The sequence below is a fragment of the Pseudophryne corroboree genome, chromosome 12 (genome assembly GCF_028390025.1).
Source record: "Pseudophryne corroboree isolate aPseCor3 chromosome 12, aPseCor3.hap2, whole genome shotgun sequence".
Taxonomy (NCBI): Eukaryota; Metazoa; Chordata; class Amphibia; order Anura; family Myobatrachidae; genus Pseudophryne; species Pseudophryne corroboree.
In genome coordinates, this window is record NC_086455.1 from 120,327,350 (window position 1) to 120,350,508 (window position 23,159).

Genomic DNA, 23,159 nt, shown 5'->3' on the forward strand with positions numbered 1-23,159 from the left:
CTAGATGTGGTCAGGGCCCTGAAAATATAGGTTCCAGGACGGCTGAAGTCAGGAGAACTGACTTGCTGTTATCCTGTATGCACCCAACAAACTGGGTGCTCTTGCTTTTAAGCAGACTTTTGCTAGTTGGATGTGTAATACAATTCAGCTTGCACATTCTGTGGCAGGCCTGCCACAGCCAAAATATGTAAATGCCCATTCCACAAGGAAGGTGGGCTCATCTTGGGCGGCTGCCCGAGGGGTCTCGGCTTTACAACTTTGCCGAGCGGCTATTTAATCAGGGGCAAACACGTTTGTAAAATCCTACAAATTTGATACCCTGGCTAAGGAGGACCTGGAGTTCTCTCATTCGGTGCTGCAGAGTCATCCGCACTCTCCCGCCCGTTTGGGAGCTTTGGTATAATCCCCATGGTCCTTTCAGGAACCCCAGCATCCACTAGGACGATAGAGAAAATAAGAATTTACTTACCGATAATTCTATTTCTCGGAGTCCGTAGTGGATGCTGGGCGCCCATCCCAAGTGCGGATTATCTGCATTACTTGTACATAGTTACAAAAATCGGGTTATTATTGTTGTGAGCCATCTTTTCAGAGGCTCCGCTGTTATCATACTGTTAACTGGGTTCAGATCACAGGTTGTACAGTGTGATTGGTGTGGCTGGTATGAGTCTTACCCGGGATTCATAAATCCTTCCTTATTGTGTACGCTCGTCCGGGCACAGTACCTAACTGAGGCTTGGAGGAGGGTCATAGGGGGAGGAGCCAGTGCACACCACCTGATCCTAAAGCTTTACTTTTTGTGCCCTGTCTCCTGCGGAGCCGCTATTCCCCATGGTCCTTTCAGGAACCCCAGCATCCACTACGGACTCCGAGAAATAGAATTATCGGTAAGTAAATTCTTATTTTTAACAGATCTGCTGCGTGCAAATATTCCATTGCAAATGCAACTGCATCCACCTCTGAATCAGACCCTTATGGGCCCTACACACTGCGCGATATTAGTGAAAGATATGAATGATCTCGTTCATATCTTTGAGTGTGGAGGCACCAGCGATGAACGATGCGCGGCCCAGCGCTCCATCATCGCTGGTGCCCCGTCGCCTGTGCATGCAGGCCAATATGGACGATCTCGTTCATATTTGCCTGCACTTCTATGGAGCCAGGCGACGGGGGGAGTGAAGAAACTTCACTTCCGCCCGTCGTCCGTATCCGCCGTCGGGCAGCTCGGCGGCGGATCGCGCAATGTGTAGGGCCCATTAGTCCTCACCTAGAGAGTCTGATCACAGTAGGAACAGCACCCTTACACAGTCTCTATATACTGTAGAAGGATGGTTCCCTGACTCATGTGGGGGACATTATTTGCCCTGCAGCCCAGACCCTTGAGATCTTTAAAATCAAAGGATGGTATAAATTGGTTTACTCCATACATTTATTATTCTGAAAAATATTTCTCATCCCTATATTATCAGTGTTATCACATTAATGTCTTTACATACTCTAGGACCTCAGAGTACTTCATACAATTATTTTTCACTGTATTGTGAGGTTGGGACACTGAAGCTGCTATTCCGCAGGTGCCTGGGAATGCTGACCAACTATTGTATGCTCTTAAGATCTTTAATATGGTCGGTAGTAGAAGAATATTTCCTCATACCACCTAACAGATGTGACAAGATGAGAATTTCTAAAGACGATCACTACTAGAGTCCTAGAATTCAGGTTTAATGCTACACGCATTCAGTCATACACCACCAAATGTAAAGTAATCTGCTTCTAAAAAGAAAATGATCCTAACGCTATTAGGAATATCCCTTTAAACCTAGCTATTACAAAATATACACCTGAAGAACCAGCTGAACCTCATTCTGCAAACAGACTTGTAACATAACAAGGAGATGGACCTATAACCCTGATTGATAAATGATCAAAATCAAATACCATCTGGCAATAGAATTTATAGCATGCTTGGAAAATAATATGATTCCATGTGCCACCAGTAAATTAACAGAACATCTCATATTCCATATACCAGGGTACATCCTATAATCTTAAGTTATGACGCCACCATTCTTTCCATATACACGTCGGTGATTAAAAGAATGTTGTATATTGCGTATAGTTAAGAATGTCCCTGTCTTGCTACATGACCCAAAGTTGTAACCAATAACTGAAATGTGTGAAAACTCCGTGGTTAACCAGGACTGTAGACTGGTTTAGTTGCTTTGCGTGGCTACACCCGGCACTATGGGCGTGTGCATATGGCACATGCATGCCCAGTGGGTAGGGAGACCATTGAATTGCTTCGGTGGGCGCCCATTACGTTTTGAGCGACAACAAACCATTTAAGTTCCCACCATAGAATGCGGAATAATTTCCTGGACCTATGTTTTAACATGTTCGCGGCACCTGAAAACAGTCTATATATCAGGCTTGGGGAAAAATTTTTTTTAACTGCAGCCTGTGGCTACCTGTGATTAGTGCAGGAGATCGGTTAGCTCACAATAAATTGCTACGACTAATTGAGTTCCTCCAATATATGTATAAAGATTTGATAGAATTTTTATCCATAGTTATCTGGATTATGTTTTACTTCCTATTACCTTAACTATAGGTGTTGCACTTGTTGTTGTTGTGTTTTTTTTTCCTTTTTTTGTTAATTCAGACATTATTCCTGCTTGCCAAGCTAGCACATATATTTAGAATACAAACTGGTTATCTGGTTTTGCACATAAACCGATCCACATTCGCCTTTATATGTTTGTTAGAGGAAAAACCTATATCGATAGAGATCACTGACCGGGTAAGTGACATTAAATACCCTGCAGGGGGATGAAAAGTAGGCAGCATCAGTAAAATGCTTTCTTGCTCTATTATGTACTATTACAACTGTTGGTTTGTTATTGGGCAGTACTGTAAGGGTGTGCTGATTTAAATTGCATGATTTAAAAAAAAAAATCAATGGGCAGTATTCAATTCTTTTCACCTCCTTCCACACCCGTTCTGCTTCTGCTGACAGGTGTGATATCATAATTTCAGCTCGCTACCCCTGGGGCAGTGAGGGCGCCCAACCCTTTATGCATCTAATCCTGATTACTATGGACGCAATATGCACGATAACTGGGATCACTTTAGAAAGGAGATTGGGCGGTATTCAAATGATATATCACGCCCAATGTGTTAAAATTAGCTTTGAAAATTAAAATTTATCTTACGTCCTAGAGGATACTGGGGTTCATTTAGTACCATGGGGTATAGACTGGTCCTCTAGGAGCCATGGGCACTTTAAGAATTTGATAGTGTGGGCTGGCTCCTCCCTCTATGCCCCTCATACCAGACTCAGTTTAGAAAATGTGCCCGGAGGAGCCAGTCACGCTTATGGAAGCTCCTGAAGAGTTTTCTGCATTTATTTTCCATGTTTATTTTCAGGCGCCTGCTTCATGGGACTTAGGGGGGGAGGGAGGGGAACGGCCCAACCTCTTGAAGGGTTAATGGTCCCGTTCCCAGCTGACAGGACACTGAACTCCTGAGGGAACTATTCGCAAGACCCACCACGGCGAGCGTACATTCCCGCAGCACGCCGCCACCCCTAACAGAGCCAAAAGAATGAAGAGTGGTGAGTACTAAGCCGGCGTCCTGGCTAGCACGTCGCTGGCCATTATGGCGGCATGAGGGTATGGAGACGCACGGCTTCTAACCAGGGCGGAATGCGTCTCCAGACACAGTACACAGCTGCGTCTCAGTACACTGTACAGAGTACCCACACTGGCAAAAACAGCCTTAAAACGGTTTTCTCTCCATTTTAAGCACTAGATTACCTCAGCCAGTATTAAAAAAAAAAAAAAAAAAGCGGGAAGACCGCGTGCCATTGAAGGGGTGGGGCCTTCACTATGAGTGGATCCAGCGCCATTTTCCCTCTGCAGTGGACACAGACGCTGACTGACAGGGACGTGCAGCTCCTCCGGAGAGACTCCAGATTACCTCAGCGGTACCAGGGGGTCATAACAGGTGGGGAGCGATTATTAGTGTACTAAATCCCCTATGAGTGTACTTACTCTGCGACCTGGCTAAGCTTGGCATTAGCGATAAGGGCGCGGTGGGGGCTGGCTCCAAATAACCGTCTCCCTGAAGGGCTCTTTGTGGGTTAATTGTGCTTAACCTTTTCGTGTGTGCGTGTGTGTGTGTGTGTGTGTGTGTGTGTGTGTGTGTGTGTGTGTGCTGTCACATTTACATTGTCAGGCAAAGAGTGTGTTTCTTGTACAGCGGAGTGTTCCTCTTCACCATGGGGCTCACTACTGGGTACTCAGGGCAGTGTACTTTTCCAGAATGGCGGGGGCTGAATCGGAGTGGGTTAATTCCATTAAGGTAATGATCTCAAATATTTCTACAAAACTATACCGCAATGAGAGAGACGCAATACTTAAGACAGACTGTGGATGAGTTTATGAATAGAGACTCTGTCCCCAATCCAGCGTCTCAATCCCCTCCCATTTGTCCGCAAAAACGATCTCTGGCCTATATCCTGCGGTCTGACTGGCGGGTCAGACATGGAGGGGGTGAGGTGGATTTGGAAGGGGGGGATGCTACTCTGTCACAGGGAATAGAGGGTCTTATAGAGGCTATCAGAGATGTTCTGCAAATTCCTGATAGGGTGTCAGAGGAGTGTGAGGACTCTTATTTTAATGTAAAAAAGAGGTCCTCAGTCACTCTTCCTGCGTCAAAGGAATTGAATACCCTGTTTGAAGAACCGTGGGTTAATCCTGATAAGAAGTTTCAAATCCCTAAAAGGTTGCTCTCCTCTTTTTCCTTTTCCTTTGGAGGAAAGGAAAAAATGGGAAAATCCACCGATAGCGGACGCATCAGTCTCTAGGCTGTCACAAAAAATTGTATTGTCTGTCCCTGGTGCAGCCTCTCTTAAAGACACGGCTGATCGTAAAATTGAGACTACATTGAAATCATTCGGGGTCATTCCGACCAATTCGCACGCTGCTGTTTTTCGCAATGGTGCGAACGGGACGGTTCTGCGCATGCGCGGCGGCCGCAATGCGCAGGCACGTCGTGGGCAACGACAAGAAGAACGAAGAAAGCGATCGCAAGAAGGTTGACAGCAGGAAGGCGTTCCGGGGTGACAACTCGGTTTTCTGGGAGTGGTGAGTCCAACGCAGGCGTTTGCAGGGTGGGTGTCTGCCGTCAATTCCGGGACAGGACAGGCTGAAGACATTGCAGCGGGTGGGAAAGTTGAAAGCTGCTCGGAAACTGCACAAAATATTTTTGCATAGCACGGCTGCACAAGCGTTCGCAGCCTTGCTATGCAAAAAAGGCCTCCCCCATAGGCGGCTTCTGGTTGATCGCATGGGCAGCAAAAAGTTGCTACCTGCAATCAACTCTGAATGACCCCCATTGTACACAGCTGCTGGGGTGGTCCAGAGACCTACTATTGCATGTGCGTAAATCACAAAATCCATTGCTAAATGGTCATGTAACCTAACTAAGGGGTTAGATTCCTTGTCTAGGGGGGATGTTTTACTCCTGCAGCATATACAGGACTCTGCAAACTTTATGGTGGAGGCCATAAAAGAGATTGGTTTGCTTAATGCACGCACCATTGCTATGGCAGTGTCAGCGCGCAGGGGCTTGTGGCTACGCCAGTGGACTGCTGATGCGGACTCCAGGAAAGGCGTGGAAGGCCTACCATTCACAAGAGAGTCCTTGTTTGGAGACTAACTAGACAAATGGATCTCAAAAGCTTCTGCGGGTAAGTGTATGTATCTTCCTTCCGCAGCTCCCCCAGCCAGGAAAGCTTATTTAACTTCATATTTACAGTCCTTTCGGACAGCCATGTTTAAGGGAAAATCCAGTGGTGCTTCTACGGCCTCCAGAGGCGCAAGAGGTAAACCATGCAAACCAGCAACTGCAGGTGCTCAGGAACAGAGATCAGGCTCTGCTTCCTCAAAGCCTTCAGCATGACTGTGGACCGCGATGCCTGGAGGACTGTCAGGTGGGTGCCAGACTAAAATTATTCAGTCACATCTGGTCAAGTTCGTGCCGGGATCCCTGGGTCATAGATCTTATTTCCCAGGGCTTCAGACTTGAGTTCCAAGAGCTCCCACCTCACAGATTCTTCAAATCAGGCTTACCAGCTTCACAGGAGGCAAGTATAACTTTACAGCAGGCCATCCAAAAGCTAATACAGACTCTTCTGCAGGCCACTTATCTTCACGATCGGGCCCTTCAGGTCCAGTCGGACAATGTGCCGGTAGTGACGTACATAAACTGACAGGGCAGAGCAGCAATGTCAGAGGTGTCAAGAATTCTCCTCTGGGCAGAAAAAAAAACGCTGCGGCATTGTCGGCGTTCTTCATTCCGGGAGTAGACAACTGGAAAGCAGACTTCCTCAGCAGACACAACCTGCACCCGGGGGAGTGGGGCCTTCACCCGAAAGTCTTCTGGTGCTTGACACGTCGGTGGGGATATCCACAAATCAACATGATGGCCTCTCGTCTCAACAAGAAGCTCAAGCGGTATTGTTCCAGGTCGAGAGGACGTGGCGGTAGACACTGACGACTCCATGGGTCTATCAGAAGGTGTACGTGTTTCCTCACCTTCATCTGGTCCCAAGAATTCTCAAAGAATAAAAAGGGAAAAGGTTCAAAGAATACTTATTGCCCCGGACTGGCCAAGAAGGGCCTGGTACGCGGACCTTCTGGAGATGCTCCTCGAAGATCCGTGGCCTCTTCCTCTTCGCGAGGATCTTCTGCAACAGGGCCCGTTAGTCTATCAGGACTTACCGTGGATACGTTTGACGGCATGGAAGTTGAACGGCTGATTCTAGTCAGAAGAGGGATCCCTAACAAAGTTATCCCGACTATGATCCAAACCAGGAAGGGGGTAACGTCTAAACATTACCACCGTATTTGGAAGAAATGCGTCTCTTGGTGTGAGAGCAGAACTTATTCTGCAGTGGAATTTCACCTGGGACATTTCCTGCTTTTTCTGCAGTCAAGTATGGATGTGGGCCTACGTCTGGGCTTCATAAAAGTTCAGATTTTGGCCTTGTCCATTTTCTTTCAAAAGCAATTGGCTTCTCTCCCTGAGGTCCAGACGTTTTTGAAAGGGGCTCTGCGCATCCAACCTCCCTTTGTGCCTCCCACGGCACCTTGGGATCTCAATTTGGTCCTGCAGTTCCTCCAATCGGTCTGGTTTGAACCATTTACAGGAGGTGGACGTAAAATATCTTATGTGGAAGTCCGTCACACTGTTGACCTTGGCTTCAGCAAGACACATGTCAGAGCTGTGGGCTTTGTCTCACAAGAGCCCCTATTTAATTTTCCATGAGGACAGAGCTGAACTCAGAACTCGCCAGCAATTTCTTACGAAAGTGGTGTCTGCGTTTCACATCAACCAACCTATTGTGGTTCCGACACTTCCGCTACTTCAAAGTCTTTGGATGTTGTGAGGGCTTTGAAGGTATATGTAAAGAGGACAGCTCGTCACAGGAAATCCGACTCGCAGTTCGTTCTATATGATCCCAATAAAATTGGGTGTCCTGCTTCAAAGCAGTCTATTGCACGCTGGATCAGGCTCACTATCCAGCATGCTTATTCCCCGGCAGGTTTGCCGGTTCCAAAATCTGTACAGGCCCGCTCTACTAGATCGGTGGGTTCTTCCTGGGTGGCTGCCCGGGGTGTCTCGGCTTTACAGCTCTGCCGAGCGGCTACTTAGTCTGGTTCGAACACGTTTGCTAAGTTCTACAAGTTCGATACTTTGGCCTCTGAGGACCTTCAGTTTGGTCAACCAGTTCTGAAGGACCCTCAGCACTCTCCCACTCGGTTTGGGAGCTTTGGTACATCCCCATGGTACTAAATGGAACCCCAGTATCCTCTAGGACGCAAGAGAAAATAGGATTTTATTTACCTACCGGTAAATCCTTTTCTCATATTCCATAGAGGATACTGGGCGCCCGCCCAGTGCTTCGTTCTTCCTGCACGGTTACTTGGTTAAATATTGTTCAGGTGTTGCTGTTCCTGTTTAAAGTTGGGTTAGCATAGCTTTCCTCTGTTTTTGTGTGTGCTGATTCGGAATCTCTCCACTATCTTTATCTATCCTTCTCTCAAATGATGTCCGTCTCCTCGGGCACAGTTTCCTAGACTGAGTCTGGTAGGAGGGGCATAGAGGGAGGAGCCAGCCCACACTATCAAATTCTTAAAGTGCCCATAGCTCCTAGTGGACCCATCTATACCCCATAGTACCAAATGGAACCCCAGTATCCTCTACGGACTACGAGAAAAGGATTTACCGGTAGGTAATTAAAATCCTATTTTTTTACAGTACTGTTTCAAGACATTACTCTTCTGCGCTACTTAAAATTTTGTATTTGATTCTGGGCTATCCTCTCTGAGTTCCCTGTTGGCCATAACTGAGTAAACAATATACAAAAATAGTGTGCTGGCGCCTCTATAGTATTGGTGTAAATAGACCAATGTTGTCACTTGTCAAAAAGTAGCTCCTTAGATTCTACAATAAGCAGCTTCTAATATGGTAAAATACAAACACTAGTCAAGTCCCAAGCAAAAGCAACCCAGTTTAATGACCCCTTGTTTAGCCATGATGTTGTATCAACAGTGGTACCAATAGATTGGTGAAAAATGCACATTGGTTCAGAAACTGCAGTTGGTAATGAAAATATCACGGTAGCCATAGATGGGATGAAGTTAATTTGCCGGCGGTCGGGATCCCGGCATGTCAGGATACTGACACAGAAATCCTGACCCCAGACAATGCCGACAGCCGGAATCCCTGCTAACCAGCTATTCTCATTCGTGGGTGTTAGACACCCATAAAGTGGGAAAAGAACCTGTAGCGAGTGCAGGGAGTCTCCGAGCCTGCAAGGGGACTGTTTGCGCTCGCCCCGCTGCCGGCATACTGACAGACGGGATGCCGTTGTCGGTTCAGTGCATCCGGAAAGTATTCACAGCGCTTCACTTTTTCCACATTTTGTTATGTTAGTCGAGGTGAAAAAAGGTTTGTTTGTTTTTTGAGATTTTTGCTAATTTATTAAAGTGAAAAAAAACAAGAAATCACATGTACATAAGTATTCACAGCCTTTGCCATGAAGCTCAAAATTGTGGTGCATCCAGATTCCACTGTTCATCTTTGAGATGTTCCTACAGCTTAATTGGAGTCCACCTGTGGTAAATTCCATGAATTGGACATGATTTGGAAAGGCACCTGTCTATATAAGGTCCCACACTTGACAGTGCATGTCATGTGTTCAAAGGAATTGTCTGTAGAACTCTGAGACAGGATTGTCTCGAGGTACAAATCTGGGGAAGGGTACAGAAAAATATCATCTGCTGCTTTGAAGGTCCCAATGAGCACAGTGACGTCCATCATCCATAAATGGAAGAAGTTCAGAACTACCAGGACTCTTCCTAGAGCTGGCTGGCGGACTAAACTCAGCGATCGGGGGGAGAAGGGCCCTAGTCAGGGAGGTGACCTAGAACCCGATGGTCACTCTGTCAGAGCCACAGCATTCCTCTGTGGAGAGAGGAGAACCTTCCAGAAGGACAACCATCTCTGCAGCAATCCACCAATCAGGCCTGTATGGTAGGGTGGCCAGACGGAAGCCACTCCTTAGTAAAAAGCACATGGCAGCCCGCCTGGAGTTTGCCAAAATGCACCTGAAGGACTCTCAGACCATGAGAAACAAAATTCTCTGGTCTGATGAGACCAGATTAAACTCTTTGGCGTGAATGCCAGGCGTCATGTTTGGAGGAAACCAGGCACCGCTCATCACCAGGCCAATACAATCCCTACAGTGCAGCATGGTGGTGGCAGTATCATGCTCTGGGGATGTTTTTCAGCGGCAGGAACTGGGAAACTAGTCAGGATAGAGGGAAAGATGAACACAGCAATTTTCAGAGACATCCTGGATGAAAACCTGCTCCAGAGTGCTCTTGACCTCAGACTGGTGCGACAGTTCATCTTTCAGCAGGACAACGACCCTAAGCACACAGCCAAGATATAAAAGGAGTGGCTTCAGGACAACTCTATGAATGTCCTTGAGTGGCCCAGACTTGAATCCGATTGAACATCTTTGGAGAGATCTGAAAATGGCTGTGCACTGACGCTTCCCATCCAACCTGATGGAGTTTGAGAGGTGCTGCAAAGAGGAATGGGCGAAACTGCCCAAATATAGTTGTGGCATCATATTCAAAAAATACTTGAGGCTGTAATTCCTGCTAAAGGTGTATAAACAAAGTATTGAGCAAAGGCTGTGAATACTTATGTACATGTGATTTTATTTTTAATAGATTTGCAAAAATGTCCTACACTTTTTTTCATGTTGTCATTATGGGGTGTGTGTGTGTGTGTGTGTGTGTGTGTGTGTGTGTGTGTGTGTGTGTGTGTGTGTGTGTGTGTGTGTGTGTGTGTGTGTGTGTGTGTGGAATTTTGAGTGGAAAAAATGAATTTATTCCATTTTGGAATAAGGCTGTAACATAACAGAATGTGGAAAAAGTGAAGCGCTGTGACTACTTACCGGATGCACTACCGACCGTCTGTGGGATACTGTTGTTAGGTCGACACAACTTAGGTCGACAGTCATTAGGTTGACCAATGAAGCTCGACATGGTCATTGGGTCGACATGTACTAGGTTGACAGCTCAAAAGGTCGACATGAGTTTCGCTTTTTAAAAATGTTTTGGATTTTTCATACTTAACGATCCACGTGGACTACGATTGGAAAGGTAACCTGTTCCGAGCGAAGCGAGGTACCTTGCCCAAAGCATGGCGGGACGAAGTGAGCCCTGCGAGGAGACATTGTGCACTAATTGGGGTTCCCCGTCACTTTACAAAGAAAATAACGCCAAAAACAGTCAAAAACCCCATGTCGACCTTTTGACCTGTCGACCTATTGTCCCTGTCGACCTAATGACTGTTGATCTAAGTTGTGTCTATCCAACGACCCATGCCCCCGTCTGTGTATCCTACTGATCCCCAGTAGAGCAATTGCTACAGATGCAGCATCATCAGCTTCAGTAGAAAGAATATTTTCCACATTGGGTTTGGTGCAGTCTAAACTGAGAAACCCCTTGGGTACTAACAAAGCTGCAAAACTTATGTTTCTTTTTAAGGCGTTTAATAAACCTAATCTAAGGCTTATTCAGATTTACAAATCATGCAAGGCAATTGCCAACTATTGTAACTTTTAACATCATTGCTGTTTCTTTGCTTTTGCATTTTGTGATGTGTGTAGTTTGCGTTCTGTTGCCATGTTTCATAGGGGTCGATTCAATTCAGCAACAGTTGAATAGCGCTGGGAATTCGCTCCCGACGCTATTCAATTCAGCTAAAGTTAAGTCGGCGAATGCCCGTTCTCGCGGACTTAACAGGTTGTTTTGTCAGGAGAACAGGCATTCTCCAACTTAACTACCAGCGGCGATCGTGCCGGCCGTGCGACAGCCCTTTTGTCGGTTTTCTTCTCTCACCCCCCGGGGGTGAGAGAAGAATTCCTGACAATTGAGGGTAACTAGTCGCTGTATTGAATAGCGCCGGGAGCTAACTCCCGGCGCTATTCAACTATTGCTGAATTGAATCGACCCCATAGTGACACTATCAAGTCATTTAAATTAAATATGTGAAAGTTACAGTATTTCAGATTAACTTTTATTTATGCCTTTGTTTATTTGTTTACTAGATAATTTTGTTTTATATAAAAATCCAATTTAAATAAAAAAATCCAATGTTTGACACTTTTTTTTTTTTTTTAAACCTTTTTTTCACACCCTGCTGAGTATTACTGATGGGTGGAACTGCTGCTGGCAGGTGGGACAACAGTTACAGCCACCTAATCACATGGAACATGTGGGTGCTGTGAATAATACCGGTCTGAGGTGTAACATTTGATAGTGGGCCTCTGTCCTAGGGACTGTGCTTACTGTCTGACCTTTCCTAGAGCATAGCACCAAGGGAGTGGGCTCGCTACTTTGTGCTAGTTCACAAGTACTGTGCTGAAGATCTCCTCAATAAACCAGAGATGTCCATTGTAGGTAAAGATTTTAACTTTTTTCTTTTCTTTTTTTTAATATAGTTTTTAATTGTGATGTCTCCAGCATGTCTAGCCAGTTAACCCATAGGTGGATAAATATATAATATTGGGGCAGAGTTTACAAAAAGCAATATTCTTGTTATCACTCGTTACAAATGGTAATGGTGCTCCAGGCGATCGGCTTCGGTCACTTTTCAAACACATGACAGGAGCTGATTGGCTGAAGCACCATTTATCATTCGGAACGTGTGATACTAAGAATATTACTCATTGTTAAATCTGCCCCATACTCGAGTAAACAACCAGTTATTGTGTTTAAGTGCTTTGCCTGCCTGTCTTATGGGATAATTGTCCAACCTTTGGCTAATCTACAGTTGATGCAATGTGATCTAGTTCTTCTCCTTAGAGACAAGTTGTCTTGTAGAATTTAAAGAACACTTGTGGGGTGTGTGAAATGTTTTCTGTTGCCCACGCACACAAGACACTGCGAGACCATACTTACGTCCTGCTGGTTGTGTGTAGTACAGTGTAGTCTACAGTTTCTCTACGTGACATCTGCCATGACAGTCATATCACATTCTCATTACCATGTGTGCTTTATTCAAAACTAGTGTCCAATATTACCAAGCCCTGCAATTTATTTAATTAGGAATTAATTCTGTGTGCATATATCTACTGTACATTCACTTTCACAGCCTATGTATCTGAATAAGCGAGGAGGATATGTGTGACACCCAGAAAATAGGACAATCGCGTACCTGTAGCATTATAACTACAACTCCCACAATGATTTTCCATTGGGATGGTCTAAGTTCTTTTATTTTACTATCTTAAACCCAGAGCCGGCCCTAACCAATATGATGCCCTAGGCAAGATTTTGACTGGTGCCCCCTAGCACTGCCGCCATAGGTGTGTGCAGGGGTGGGTGCCTGGTGCGCACAGGCACCCCCTAATGTCTGGCAGCCCGATCTCACATGCCTGATGCAGCGATCGCCGAGCAGGCTGATTACTGTCCCCTCTGCGCTGCACCCTGTCAGGACTGCATTACCGACCGGACACCTGGGTTAATCAAGGGTGCCACTGCCACCGGCTTTCAAACTCCCGGCTCCACCTCCATGTACAAAAACAGTGTGATGTGACGTTATTACGTCATGCTGCTCGCATGCTCACCCGTCACACCCGCCACATGCCAACCTCTCTCCTTCTATGCTATGCCAACGCCAGCCACTGACAATGTATCTGCTTTATTAGGATTGGTACAAAGGTGGATATTTTATATGCGTTGACCATCAATAGATGGTGCTAGACACGCCCAAAAGGCGGTGCTAGACACCCCTCCAACGGTGCACCCCCTAATAAAATGTGCTGCGCACGCCAGTGACAGCCGCTAGTTCTGCAGGAGATGCCTGGCATGAGTCAGCTGGCAGCTCTGCTAACGTCGGGTACCTTTTGCTTACGAAAATGCATCTTATTTGCATTACTATGTGGCTAGGGTGCACAAGCAGCTTCTGCTGATTAAAATGACATGCAGCATGCCTATATTCTGACTGCGACTGTATCTGCATACGAAATGCTACACTACAATGATTTTCAGGAATACAGTGCAATGTAGCATTTCGTATGCAGATACAGCCGCAGTCACACACAGAATATAGGCATGCCGCATATCATTTTAATCAGTAGAGGCTGCTGGTGCCCCTAAGCATACCAAATGCCCTAGGCATTTGCCTAGTTTGCCTATGCCTAAGGCCGGCTCTGCTTAAACCCCTTTTTTCACTGCTGCAAAACAACCCAGGGTTACGGCTCGGTGGAAAAGGGTCCTTGAAAAATAACACTGGTCCAGTAAACCAGGAAAAGTCCCATTTAAAAGCGCATGGAGCGCCGGTAAAGGGAAGACTCGCCACTAACCAGGTCCATCCTGTGGCTTGAAACACCGGTTTTAGGTGGAAAAGGTGTTTAACTGTAGTGCAGTGGTTCTTAGCCTCACCTCTTATACACCTTTCACACCGCACAAATAACCCGGTATCAACCTGGGTCAGCGTGTGGTGTGAAAGGGGCATAGCCGAAATCCCGGGTCTCCTGACCCGGCAATTCATCCCGGGAATAAAGTAGTGTAATACCCGGACTGAATACCGGGTCAATGGCAGCGTAAACGGGCTCCCGGGTCGATGCGTCCCGGGTCCCGTTTACTATAGCAGGGAGAGGCGGCGCGGAGATGATCTCATCTTCCAGCGCCACCTCCGCCGCCGCCTGCGCCCCCTGCTGCTATGGCAACCCGCCCGGCATATTGCCGTGTCTGGGAAGCCTGCAGCGGCGGCCAATGCCGGATCTCACCCGGAAAGGACCAGTTTTCAATTCCCCGGTGGGATCCGGCATTGGCAGTGTGAAAGCGGTATAAACTACTCCTAACAGGTCATGCTTTCACGGTTTCTGTCTGTGGAAGAAGGTGGGATTATTACTGGCCCAGCTAAATAGATTACCTAACCTGTGCATAGTTAAAGAAATCCACAAAACATGGCCTGTTGGTGGTACTTGAAGACTAGAATTGAGAAAACCTGCTATAGAGTTGGATATCTGTGCCCAATCGTTGTCACAATACATGGATCTGTATGTCTAACTTCCCTATATTACCATAGATGACTGCTTTACAAGCTTCTAGATGTTTAGTTTATTCTGCGTACCATATCTATGTACTGGAAAGCCTGTGTCACTTGGGACATAGTGACCCATTTAGTGGTCTTATATTTGCTGGTCATGTTTTGCAGGGTATCCGTTCAGATGGTCGACCATGTTATGGTCGACAGTCATTAGGTCGACCACTATTGGTCGACATTGACATGGACACATGGTCGACACATGAAAATGGTCGACACATGAAAGGTCGACAAGCGTTTTTTAACTTTTTTTTCTCTATCGTCCTAGTGGATGCTGGGGTTCCTGAAAGGACCATGGGGAATAGCGGCTCCGCAGGAGACAGGGCACAAAAAGTAAAGCTTTTTCAGATCAGGTGGTGTGCACTGGCTCCTCCCCCTATGACCCTCCTCCAGACTCCAGTTAGATTTTTGTGCCCGGCCGAGAAGGGTGCAATCTAGGTGGCTCTCCTAAAGAGCTGCTTAGAAAAAGTTTAGCTAGGTTTTTTATTTTACAGTGATTCCTGCTGGCAACAGGATCACTGCAGCGAGGGACTGAGGGGAGAAGGAGTCAACTCACCTGCGTGCAGGATGGATTGGCTTCTTGGCTACTGGACATCAAGCTCCAGAGGGACGATCACAGGTACAGCCTGGATGGTCACCGGAGCCGCGCCGCCGGCCCCCTTGCAGATGCTGAAGTCAGAAGAGGTCCAGAATCGGCGGCTGAAGACTCCTGCAGTCTTCTAAAGGTAGCGCACAGCACTGCAGCTGTGCGCCATTTTCCTCTCAGCACACTTCACACGGCAGTCACTGAGGGTGCAGGGCGCTGGGAGGGGGGCGCCCTGGGAGGCAAATGAATACCTATAAAGGCTAAAAATACCTCACATATAGCCCCTAGAGGCTATATGGAGATATTTAACCCCTGCCTGATTTTTCTAAATAGCGGGAGACGAGCCCGCCAGAAAAGGGGCGGGGCCTATCTCCTCAGCACACGGCGCCATTTCCTCTCACAGCTCCGCTGGTCAGGACGGCTCCCAAGTCTCTCCCCTGCACTGCACTACAGAAACAGGGTAAAACAGAGAGGGGGGGGCAAATTTATGGCGATATTTTGATATAACAAAGCAGCTATAAGGGAGCACTTATTATAAGGCTATCCCTGATATATATATAGCGCTTTTGGTGTGTGCTGGCAAACTCTCCCTCTGTCTCCCCAAAGGCTAGTGGGTCCTGTCTTCGTTAGGAGCATTCCCTGTGTGTCTGCTGTGTGTCGGTACGTGTGTGTCGACATGTATGAGGACGATATTGGTGTGGAGGCGGAGCAATTGCCAAATATGAGGATGTCACCCCCTAGGGAGTCGACACCAGAATGGATGCCTTTATTTATGGAACTACGGGATAGTGTCAACACGCTAAAGCAGTCGTTTGACGACATGAGGCGGCCGGACAATCAATTAGTGCCTGTCCAGGCGACTCAAACACCGTCAGGGGCTGTGAAACGCCCTTTGCCTCAGTCGGTCGACACAGACCCAGACGCAGGCACTGACTCCAGTGGTGACGGTGACGATTCAACCGTATTTTCCAGTAGGGCCACACGTTATATGATTTTGGCAATGAAGGAGGCGTTACATTTAGCTGATACTACAGGTACCACTAAACAGGGTATTATGTGGGGTGTGAAAAAACTACCTATAGTTTTTCCTGAATCAGAAGAATTAAATGACGTGTGTAATGAAGCGTGGGTTGCCCCTGATAAAAAGCTGATAATTTCAAAGAAATTATTGGCATTATACCCTTTCCCGCCAGAGGTTAGGGAGCGCTGGGAAACACCTCCTAGGGTGGACAAGGCGCTAACACGCTTATCTAAACAAGTGGCGTTACCCTCTCCTGAGACGGCCGCACTTAAAGATCCATCAGATAGGAGGATGGAAAATATCCAAAAAAGTATATACACACATGCAGGTGTTATACTACGACCAGCTGTAGCGACTGCCTGGATGGGCAGTGCTGGGGTAGTTTGGTCAGAGTCCCTGATTGAAAATATTGATACCCTGGACAGGGACAATATTTTACTGTCGTTAGAACAAATAAAGGATGCATTTCTTTATATGCGTGATGCACAGAGGGATATCTGCACACTGGCATCACGGGTAAGTGCTATGTCCATTTCGGCCAGAAGAGCTTTATGGACGCGACAGTGGACAGGCGATGCGGATTCAAAACGGCATATGGAAGTTTTGCCGTATAAAGGGGAGGAGTTATTTGGAGTCGGTCTATCAGATTTGGTGGCCACGGCTACAGCCGGGAAATCCACCTTTCTACCTCAAGTCACTCCCCAACAGAAAAAGGCACCGACTTTTCAACCGCAGCCCTTTCGTTCCTTTAAAAATAAGAGAGCAAAGGGCTATTCATATCTGCCACGAGGCAGAGGTCGAGGGAAGAGACAGCAACACGCAGCTCCTTCCCAGGAACAGAAGCCCTCCCCGGCTTCTACAAAAGCCTCAGCATGACGCTGGGGCTGCTCAAGCGGACTCGGGGACGGTGGGCGGTCGTCTCAAAAATTACAGCGCGCAGTGGGCTCACTCGCAGGTAGATCCCTGGATCCTGCAGATAATATCTCAAGGGTACAGGTTGGAATTAGAGACAGATCCACCTCGCCGTTTCCTGAAGTCTGCTTTACCAACGTCCCCCTCCGAAAGGGAGACGGTTTTGGAAGCCATTCACAAGCTGTACTCTCAGCAGGTGATAGTCAAGGTACCTCTTCTACAACAAGGGAAGGGGTATTATTCCACTCTTTTTGTGGTACCGAAGCCGGATGGCTCGGTAAGGCCTATTCTAAATCTGAAGTCCTTGAACCTGTACATAAAGAAGTTCAAGTTCAAGATGGAGTCACTCAGAGCAGTGATAGCGAACCTGGAAGAGGGGGACTTTATGGTATCCTTGGACATCAAGGATGCGTATCTCCACGTTCCAATTTACCCCTCACACCAGGGGTACCTCAGGTTCGTTGTACAAAACTGTCACTATCAGTTTCAGACGCTGCCGTTCGGATTGTCCACGGCACCTCGGATCTTTACAAAGGTAATGGCCGAGATGATGATTCTTCTTCGAAGAAAAGGCATATTAATTATCCCATACTTGGACGATCTCCTAATAAGGGCGAGGTCCAGAGAACAGCTAGAGATGGGATTAGCACTGTCTCAAGAAGTGCTAAAACAGCACGGGTGGATTCTGAATATTCCAAAATCCCAGTTAATGCCGACAACTCGTCTGCTGTTCCTAGGGATGATTCTGGACACGGTTCAGAAAAAGGTTTTTCTCCCGGAGGAAAAAGCCAAGGAGTTATCCGACCTTGTCAGGAACCTCCTAAAACCAGGAAAGGTGTCTGTACATCAATGCACAAGAGTCCTGGGAAAAATGGTGGCTTCTTACGAAGCAATTCCATTCGGCAGATTCCACGCAAGAATTTTCCAAAGGGATCTGTTGGACAAATGGTCAGGGTCGCATCTTCAGATGCACCTACGGATAACCCTGTCTCCAAGGACAAGGGTGTCTCTTCTGTGGTGGTTGCAGAGTCCTCATCTATTGGAGGGCCGCAGATTCGGCATACAGGATTGGATACTGGTGACCACGGACGCCAGCCTGAGAGGCTGGGGAGCAGTCACACAAGGAAGAAACTTCCAGGGAGTATGGACGAGCCTGGAAACGTCTCTTCACATAAACATTCTGGAACTAAGAGCAATATACAATGCTCTAAGCCAGGCAGAACCTCTGCTTCAGGGAAAACCGGTATTGATCCAGTCGGACAACATCACGGCAGTCGCCCATGTGAACAGACAGGGCGGCACAAGAAGCAGGAGTGCAATGGCAGAAGCTGCAAGGATTCTTCGCTGGGCAGAGAATCATGTGATAGCACTGTCAGCAGTGTTCATCCCGGGAGTGGACAACTGGGAAGCAGACTTCCTCAGCAGACACGATCTTCACCCGGGAGAGTGGGGACTTCATCCAGAAGTCTTCCACATGCTGGTAACCCGTTGGGAAAGACCAATGGTGGACATGATGGCGTCTCGCCTCAACAAAAAACTGGACAGGTATGGCGCCAGGTCAAGAGATCCGCAGGCAATAGCTGTGGACGCGCTGGTAACGCCTTGGGTGTACCAGTCGGTGTATGTGTTTCCTCCTCTGCCTCTCATACCAAAAGTATTGAGAATTATACGGCAAAGAGGCGTAAGAACGATACTAGTGGTTCCGGATTGGCCAAGAAGGACTTGGTTCCCGGAACTTCAAGAGATGATCACGGAAGATCCGTGGCCTCTACCTCTAAGGAGGGACTTGCTTCAGCAGGGTCCCTGTCTGTTTCAAGACTTACCGCGGCTGCGTTTGACGGCATGGCGGTTGAACGCCGGATCCTAAAGGAAAAAGGCATGCCGGAAGAAGTCATTCCTACTTTGATTAAAGCAAGGAAGGAAGTAACCGTGCAACATTATCACCGAATTTGGCGAAAATATGTTGCGTGGTGCGAAGATCGGAGTGCTCCGACGGAGGAATTTCAACTGGGTCGATTCCTACATTTCCTGCAATCAGGATTGTCTATGGGTCTCAAATTGGGATCTATTAAGGTTCAAATTTCGGCCCTGTCGATTTTCTTTCAAAAAGAATTGGCTTCAGTCCCTGAAGTCCAGACCTTTGTTAAGGGAGTGCTGCATATACAGCCTCCTGTGGTGCCTCCAGTGGCACCGTGGGATCTCAATGTGGTTTTGGACTTTCTAAAATCTCATTGGTTTGAACCACTAAATAAGGTGGATTTGAAATATCTCACTTGGAAAGTGACCATGCTTCTAGCCCTGGCTTCTGCCAGGAGAGTATCAGAATTGGCAGCTTTATCTTACAAAAGCCCATATCTGATTTTCCATTCGGACAGGGCAGAACTGCGGACTCGTCCGCATTTTCTCCCTAAGGTGGTGTCAGCATTTCATCTGAACCAGCCTATTGTAGTGCCTGCGGCTACAAGTGACTTGGAGGACTCCAAGTTACTGGACGTTGTCAGAGCATTAAAAATATATATTGCAAGGACAGCTGGAGTCAGAAAATCTGACTCGTTGTTTATATTGTATGCACCCAACAAGATGGGTGCTCCTGCGTCTAAGCAGACGATTGCTCGTTGGATCTGTAGCACAATCCAACTTGCACATTCTGTGGCAGGCCTGCCACAGCCTAAATCTGTAAAGGCCCACTCCACAAGGAAGGTGGGCTCATCTTGGGCGGCTGCCCGAGGGGTCTCTGCATTACAACTTTGCCGAGCAGCTACGTGGTCAGGGGAGAACACGTTTGTAAAATTTTACAAATTTGATACTCTGGCTAAGGAGGACCTGGAGTTCTCTCATTCGGTGCTGCAGAGTCATCCGCACTCTCCCGCCCGTTTGGGAGCTTTGGTATAATCCCCATGGTCCTTTCAGGAACCCCAGCATCCACTAGGACGATAGAGAAAATAAGATTTTACTTACCGATAAATCTATTTCTCGGAGTCCGTAGTGGATGCTGGGCGCCCATCCCAAGTGCGGATTATCTGCATAAATTGTACATAGTTATTGTTAACTAATTCGGGTTATTGTTGAAGGAAGCCATCTTTCAGAGGCTCCGCTGTTATCATACTGTTAACTGGGTTTAGATCACAAGTTGTACGGTGTGATTGGTGTGGCTGGTATGAGTCTTACCCGGGATTCAAAATCCTCCCTTATTGTGTACGCTCGTCCGGGCACAGTACCTAACTGGAGTCTGGAGGAGGGTCATAGGGGGAGGAGCCAGTGCACACCACCTGATCTGAAAAAGCTTTACTTTTTGTGCCCTGTCTCCTGCGGAGCCGCTATTCCCCATGGTCCTTTCAGGAACCCCAGCATCCACTACGGACTCCGAGAAATAGATTTATCGGTAAGTAAAATCTTATTTTTCTTTTGGGGAACTTTTCCATACTTTACAATCCACGTGGACTACGATTGGAACGGTAATCTGTGCTGAGCGGCAGCGGAGCGAAGGCACCATGCCCGAAGCATGGCGAGCGAAGCGGTGCACTAGTTGGGGTTCCCCGTCACTTTACGCAAAAAACGACACCCAAAAAAGTTAAACGCATGTCGACCTTTTCATGTGTCGACCATGTGTCCATGTCGACCATGTCAATGTCGACCAATAGTGGTCAACCTAATGACTGTCGACCATAACATGGTCGACCATTCATACCAGAACCGTCTTGCAGCTACTTATGGTACCATATAATATTTTAGAATACAGTAATGACATATAGCCTTTTAAATAAATACCAGTACATAATTAAACGATATGTGTATTTTAGTAGTTAGTGGCAGCCTTCGCTGACACTTTCACTTCCCTGGTATAAAAAAACCTGTTATAAAAAGAATAATAATGCTGAATGAAACATTAAATGTATCACAGATGTTGGCACAAATATAATGTGCCTACATACGGATTTGTATCTTGAAAAAGCTGATCAAGTTTAGCGCGGGTCCTGCAGATGGTGGAGTGAGGAGCCATTTTCCTTGTTCATTTTAGCTCATACAAGAAGGAAACTCAGAAGTAGCCAATAACCCCTGTGAGATGGAATCAAAATGATCAGTATGGCCAAAAACAATTTGATTATATTATTGACATAGATATTATCTCTTCAGTTATTTGTTCTGCTTTGTAAACTGAATATGATGTATTGCACATAGCATATGTGTAAACATGAGTATATATACATAAATATATGCATTGCTCCTCTCTGGATAGTGATACTCTGTAAAATATTATGAGAAATCGTGGTCTGCGGATCTTTCCTTCTCCAACACTGCTGTCACTGCAGGAAGATCTGGTTCATCAGTCGGATGCACCTTGGTCCTTTAGGAGTCCACACACGAGTCCTGCTAATACAAGACCACCTCATCTGCTGGGGGATCAGTCACAGGCTAGCACTTTTTTTTTTTTTTTTTTTTTCCTTTTTCCTTTTTTTTTTAAATTTAACGTTAAATATTGGATTAGTAAATTATGGAGGACAAAAACACAAATTGGGGAAGAAAGTGCTAGAAATACATGAACCTATGGCTCTGCATATGATGGAAATTTATTTTTGGGAGTGTTTCGTAGTTAATCCGTCTGTATTATTTTGACAGAACTCTGAGGAAGAACATTCTGATTTTACACAACTGTAGCTGCCAAATATCAAACCACCATGGAGGAAATGTCGGTAGAAGATATCCAGATGAAGGCCAATCAGGTCACAGATGAGGTAAGTACAGTATGTCCAGTTATTAAAGCAAGCACACACACACACACACACACACACACACACACACACACACACACACACACACACACACACACACACAGCATTTTTGTTGTTGCTGCTCCTAATGAAACTTAAAGATCCACAAGAATACTTGCTTGTCACAACTTTTGCTTCCCTGCCTCTCATGGAGGAATTCAGTTAGCCCTGCTAATTTAAACGGGGATGAAAAAGGTAGGTCGCCTCGAGCTTTAGCGCCTGGGGCTATTCAATTACAGACCCTTATTCTCACCTGTTAAATGTATGTGTTTTTGGGGGTTAACACTAAGAATCTGGGATAAATTCCTGGACCTATGTGTTAATACTGGTGCGGCACCTGGAAACAGGTCCTTTTATTTATTTATTTTTTATTGTTTTACTATCTGTTCAGATGTGAAAAGAAATCCGCGTTAAGTGCAGCCTGCGCGGGCTGCCTTGAGTGACTAAATGAATAGCCCCCAGGGGGATCCGTTAGCCTGTGGTAAATTACTGCGGCTAATTACATTTCATCTTTAGTGGTACTAGATGACTGTTAATAAAACCAGTCACTTCTAAAATAGATCTAACATTGCTGAGGGGCAGATGCACATCTATAGTCCCAGTTAAAAAAAAATAAATAAAAAAAAATAAATAAAAATAAATAACTTGCAATAAATATATAACACCTTTTCCAGCTCATTCAAATAATCATAGAAAACTGTATTTTCTCTTTAAAAAGAAATAAAAAAATCCTTACTTGTAAAAGACAATAAAACGACTAAGAAAACGGTTATTGGCATTTGATGCATGCATTTTACTAAGGTCCTGCGGGGTGAATGGCTCCAGTTGTTTTAAAGTGTCCTACACAGTTCTTTTTATTTGTCTGCATCTTGTGACTGTTATTAGTAGCTTCTGTATATGACTAATTTCTGATTTGGTATGGCATTATTTACCTAGATGCAAACCTTTACTGTGGCCATCGCACAGCTCTTTCCTCGGTGTGGTGTCACACTGCATTACAGTTCTGTATTCCAGTGCGGTCATGCACTGCTGTTGTACTGGGGGAAGTGTGTTTTCTGTAGTAAATCAAGACTTTAAATCCCTCACTCATGTATGCAGCCCTTTTCATGAAACACCTGGACGGTAATTGTGCTAGAATCATAGGTTTGTTGTAGCTAACAAAAATGAAAGG

At 46.2% G+C, this 23,159-nt stretch overlaps 1 protein-coding gene across 4 annotated transcripts in view; it reads left to right on the forward strand.

The window, feature by feature from the left end:
* Window positions 1-23,159, forward strand: part of SNAP23 (synaptosome associated protein 23) — a 106,193-nt gene that overhangs the window by 53,118 nt on the left and 29,916 nt on the right. For all 4 annotated transcript variants that reach the window (XM_063947929.1, XM_063947928.1, XM_063947931.1 and 1 more), the window contains one exon: window positions 21,837-21,952. In XM_063947929.1, coding sequence (XP_063803999.1) covers window positions 21,896-21,952 — 57 coding nt within the window. In that variant the 5' untranslated portion in view covers window positions 21,837-21,895. The remainder of the gene's footprint in view (window positions 1-21,836; window positions 21,953-23,159) is intronic.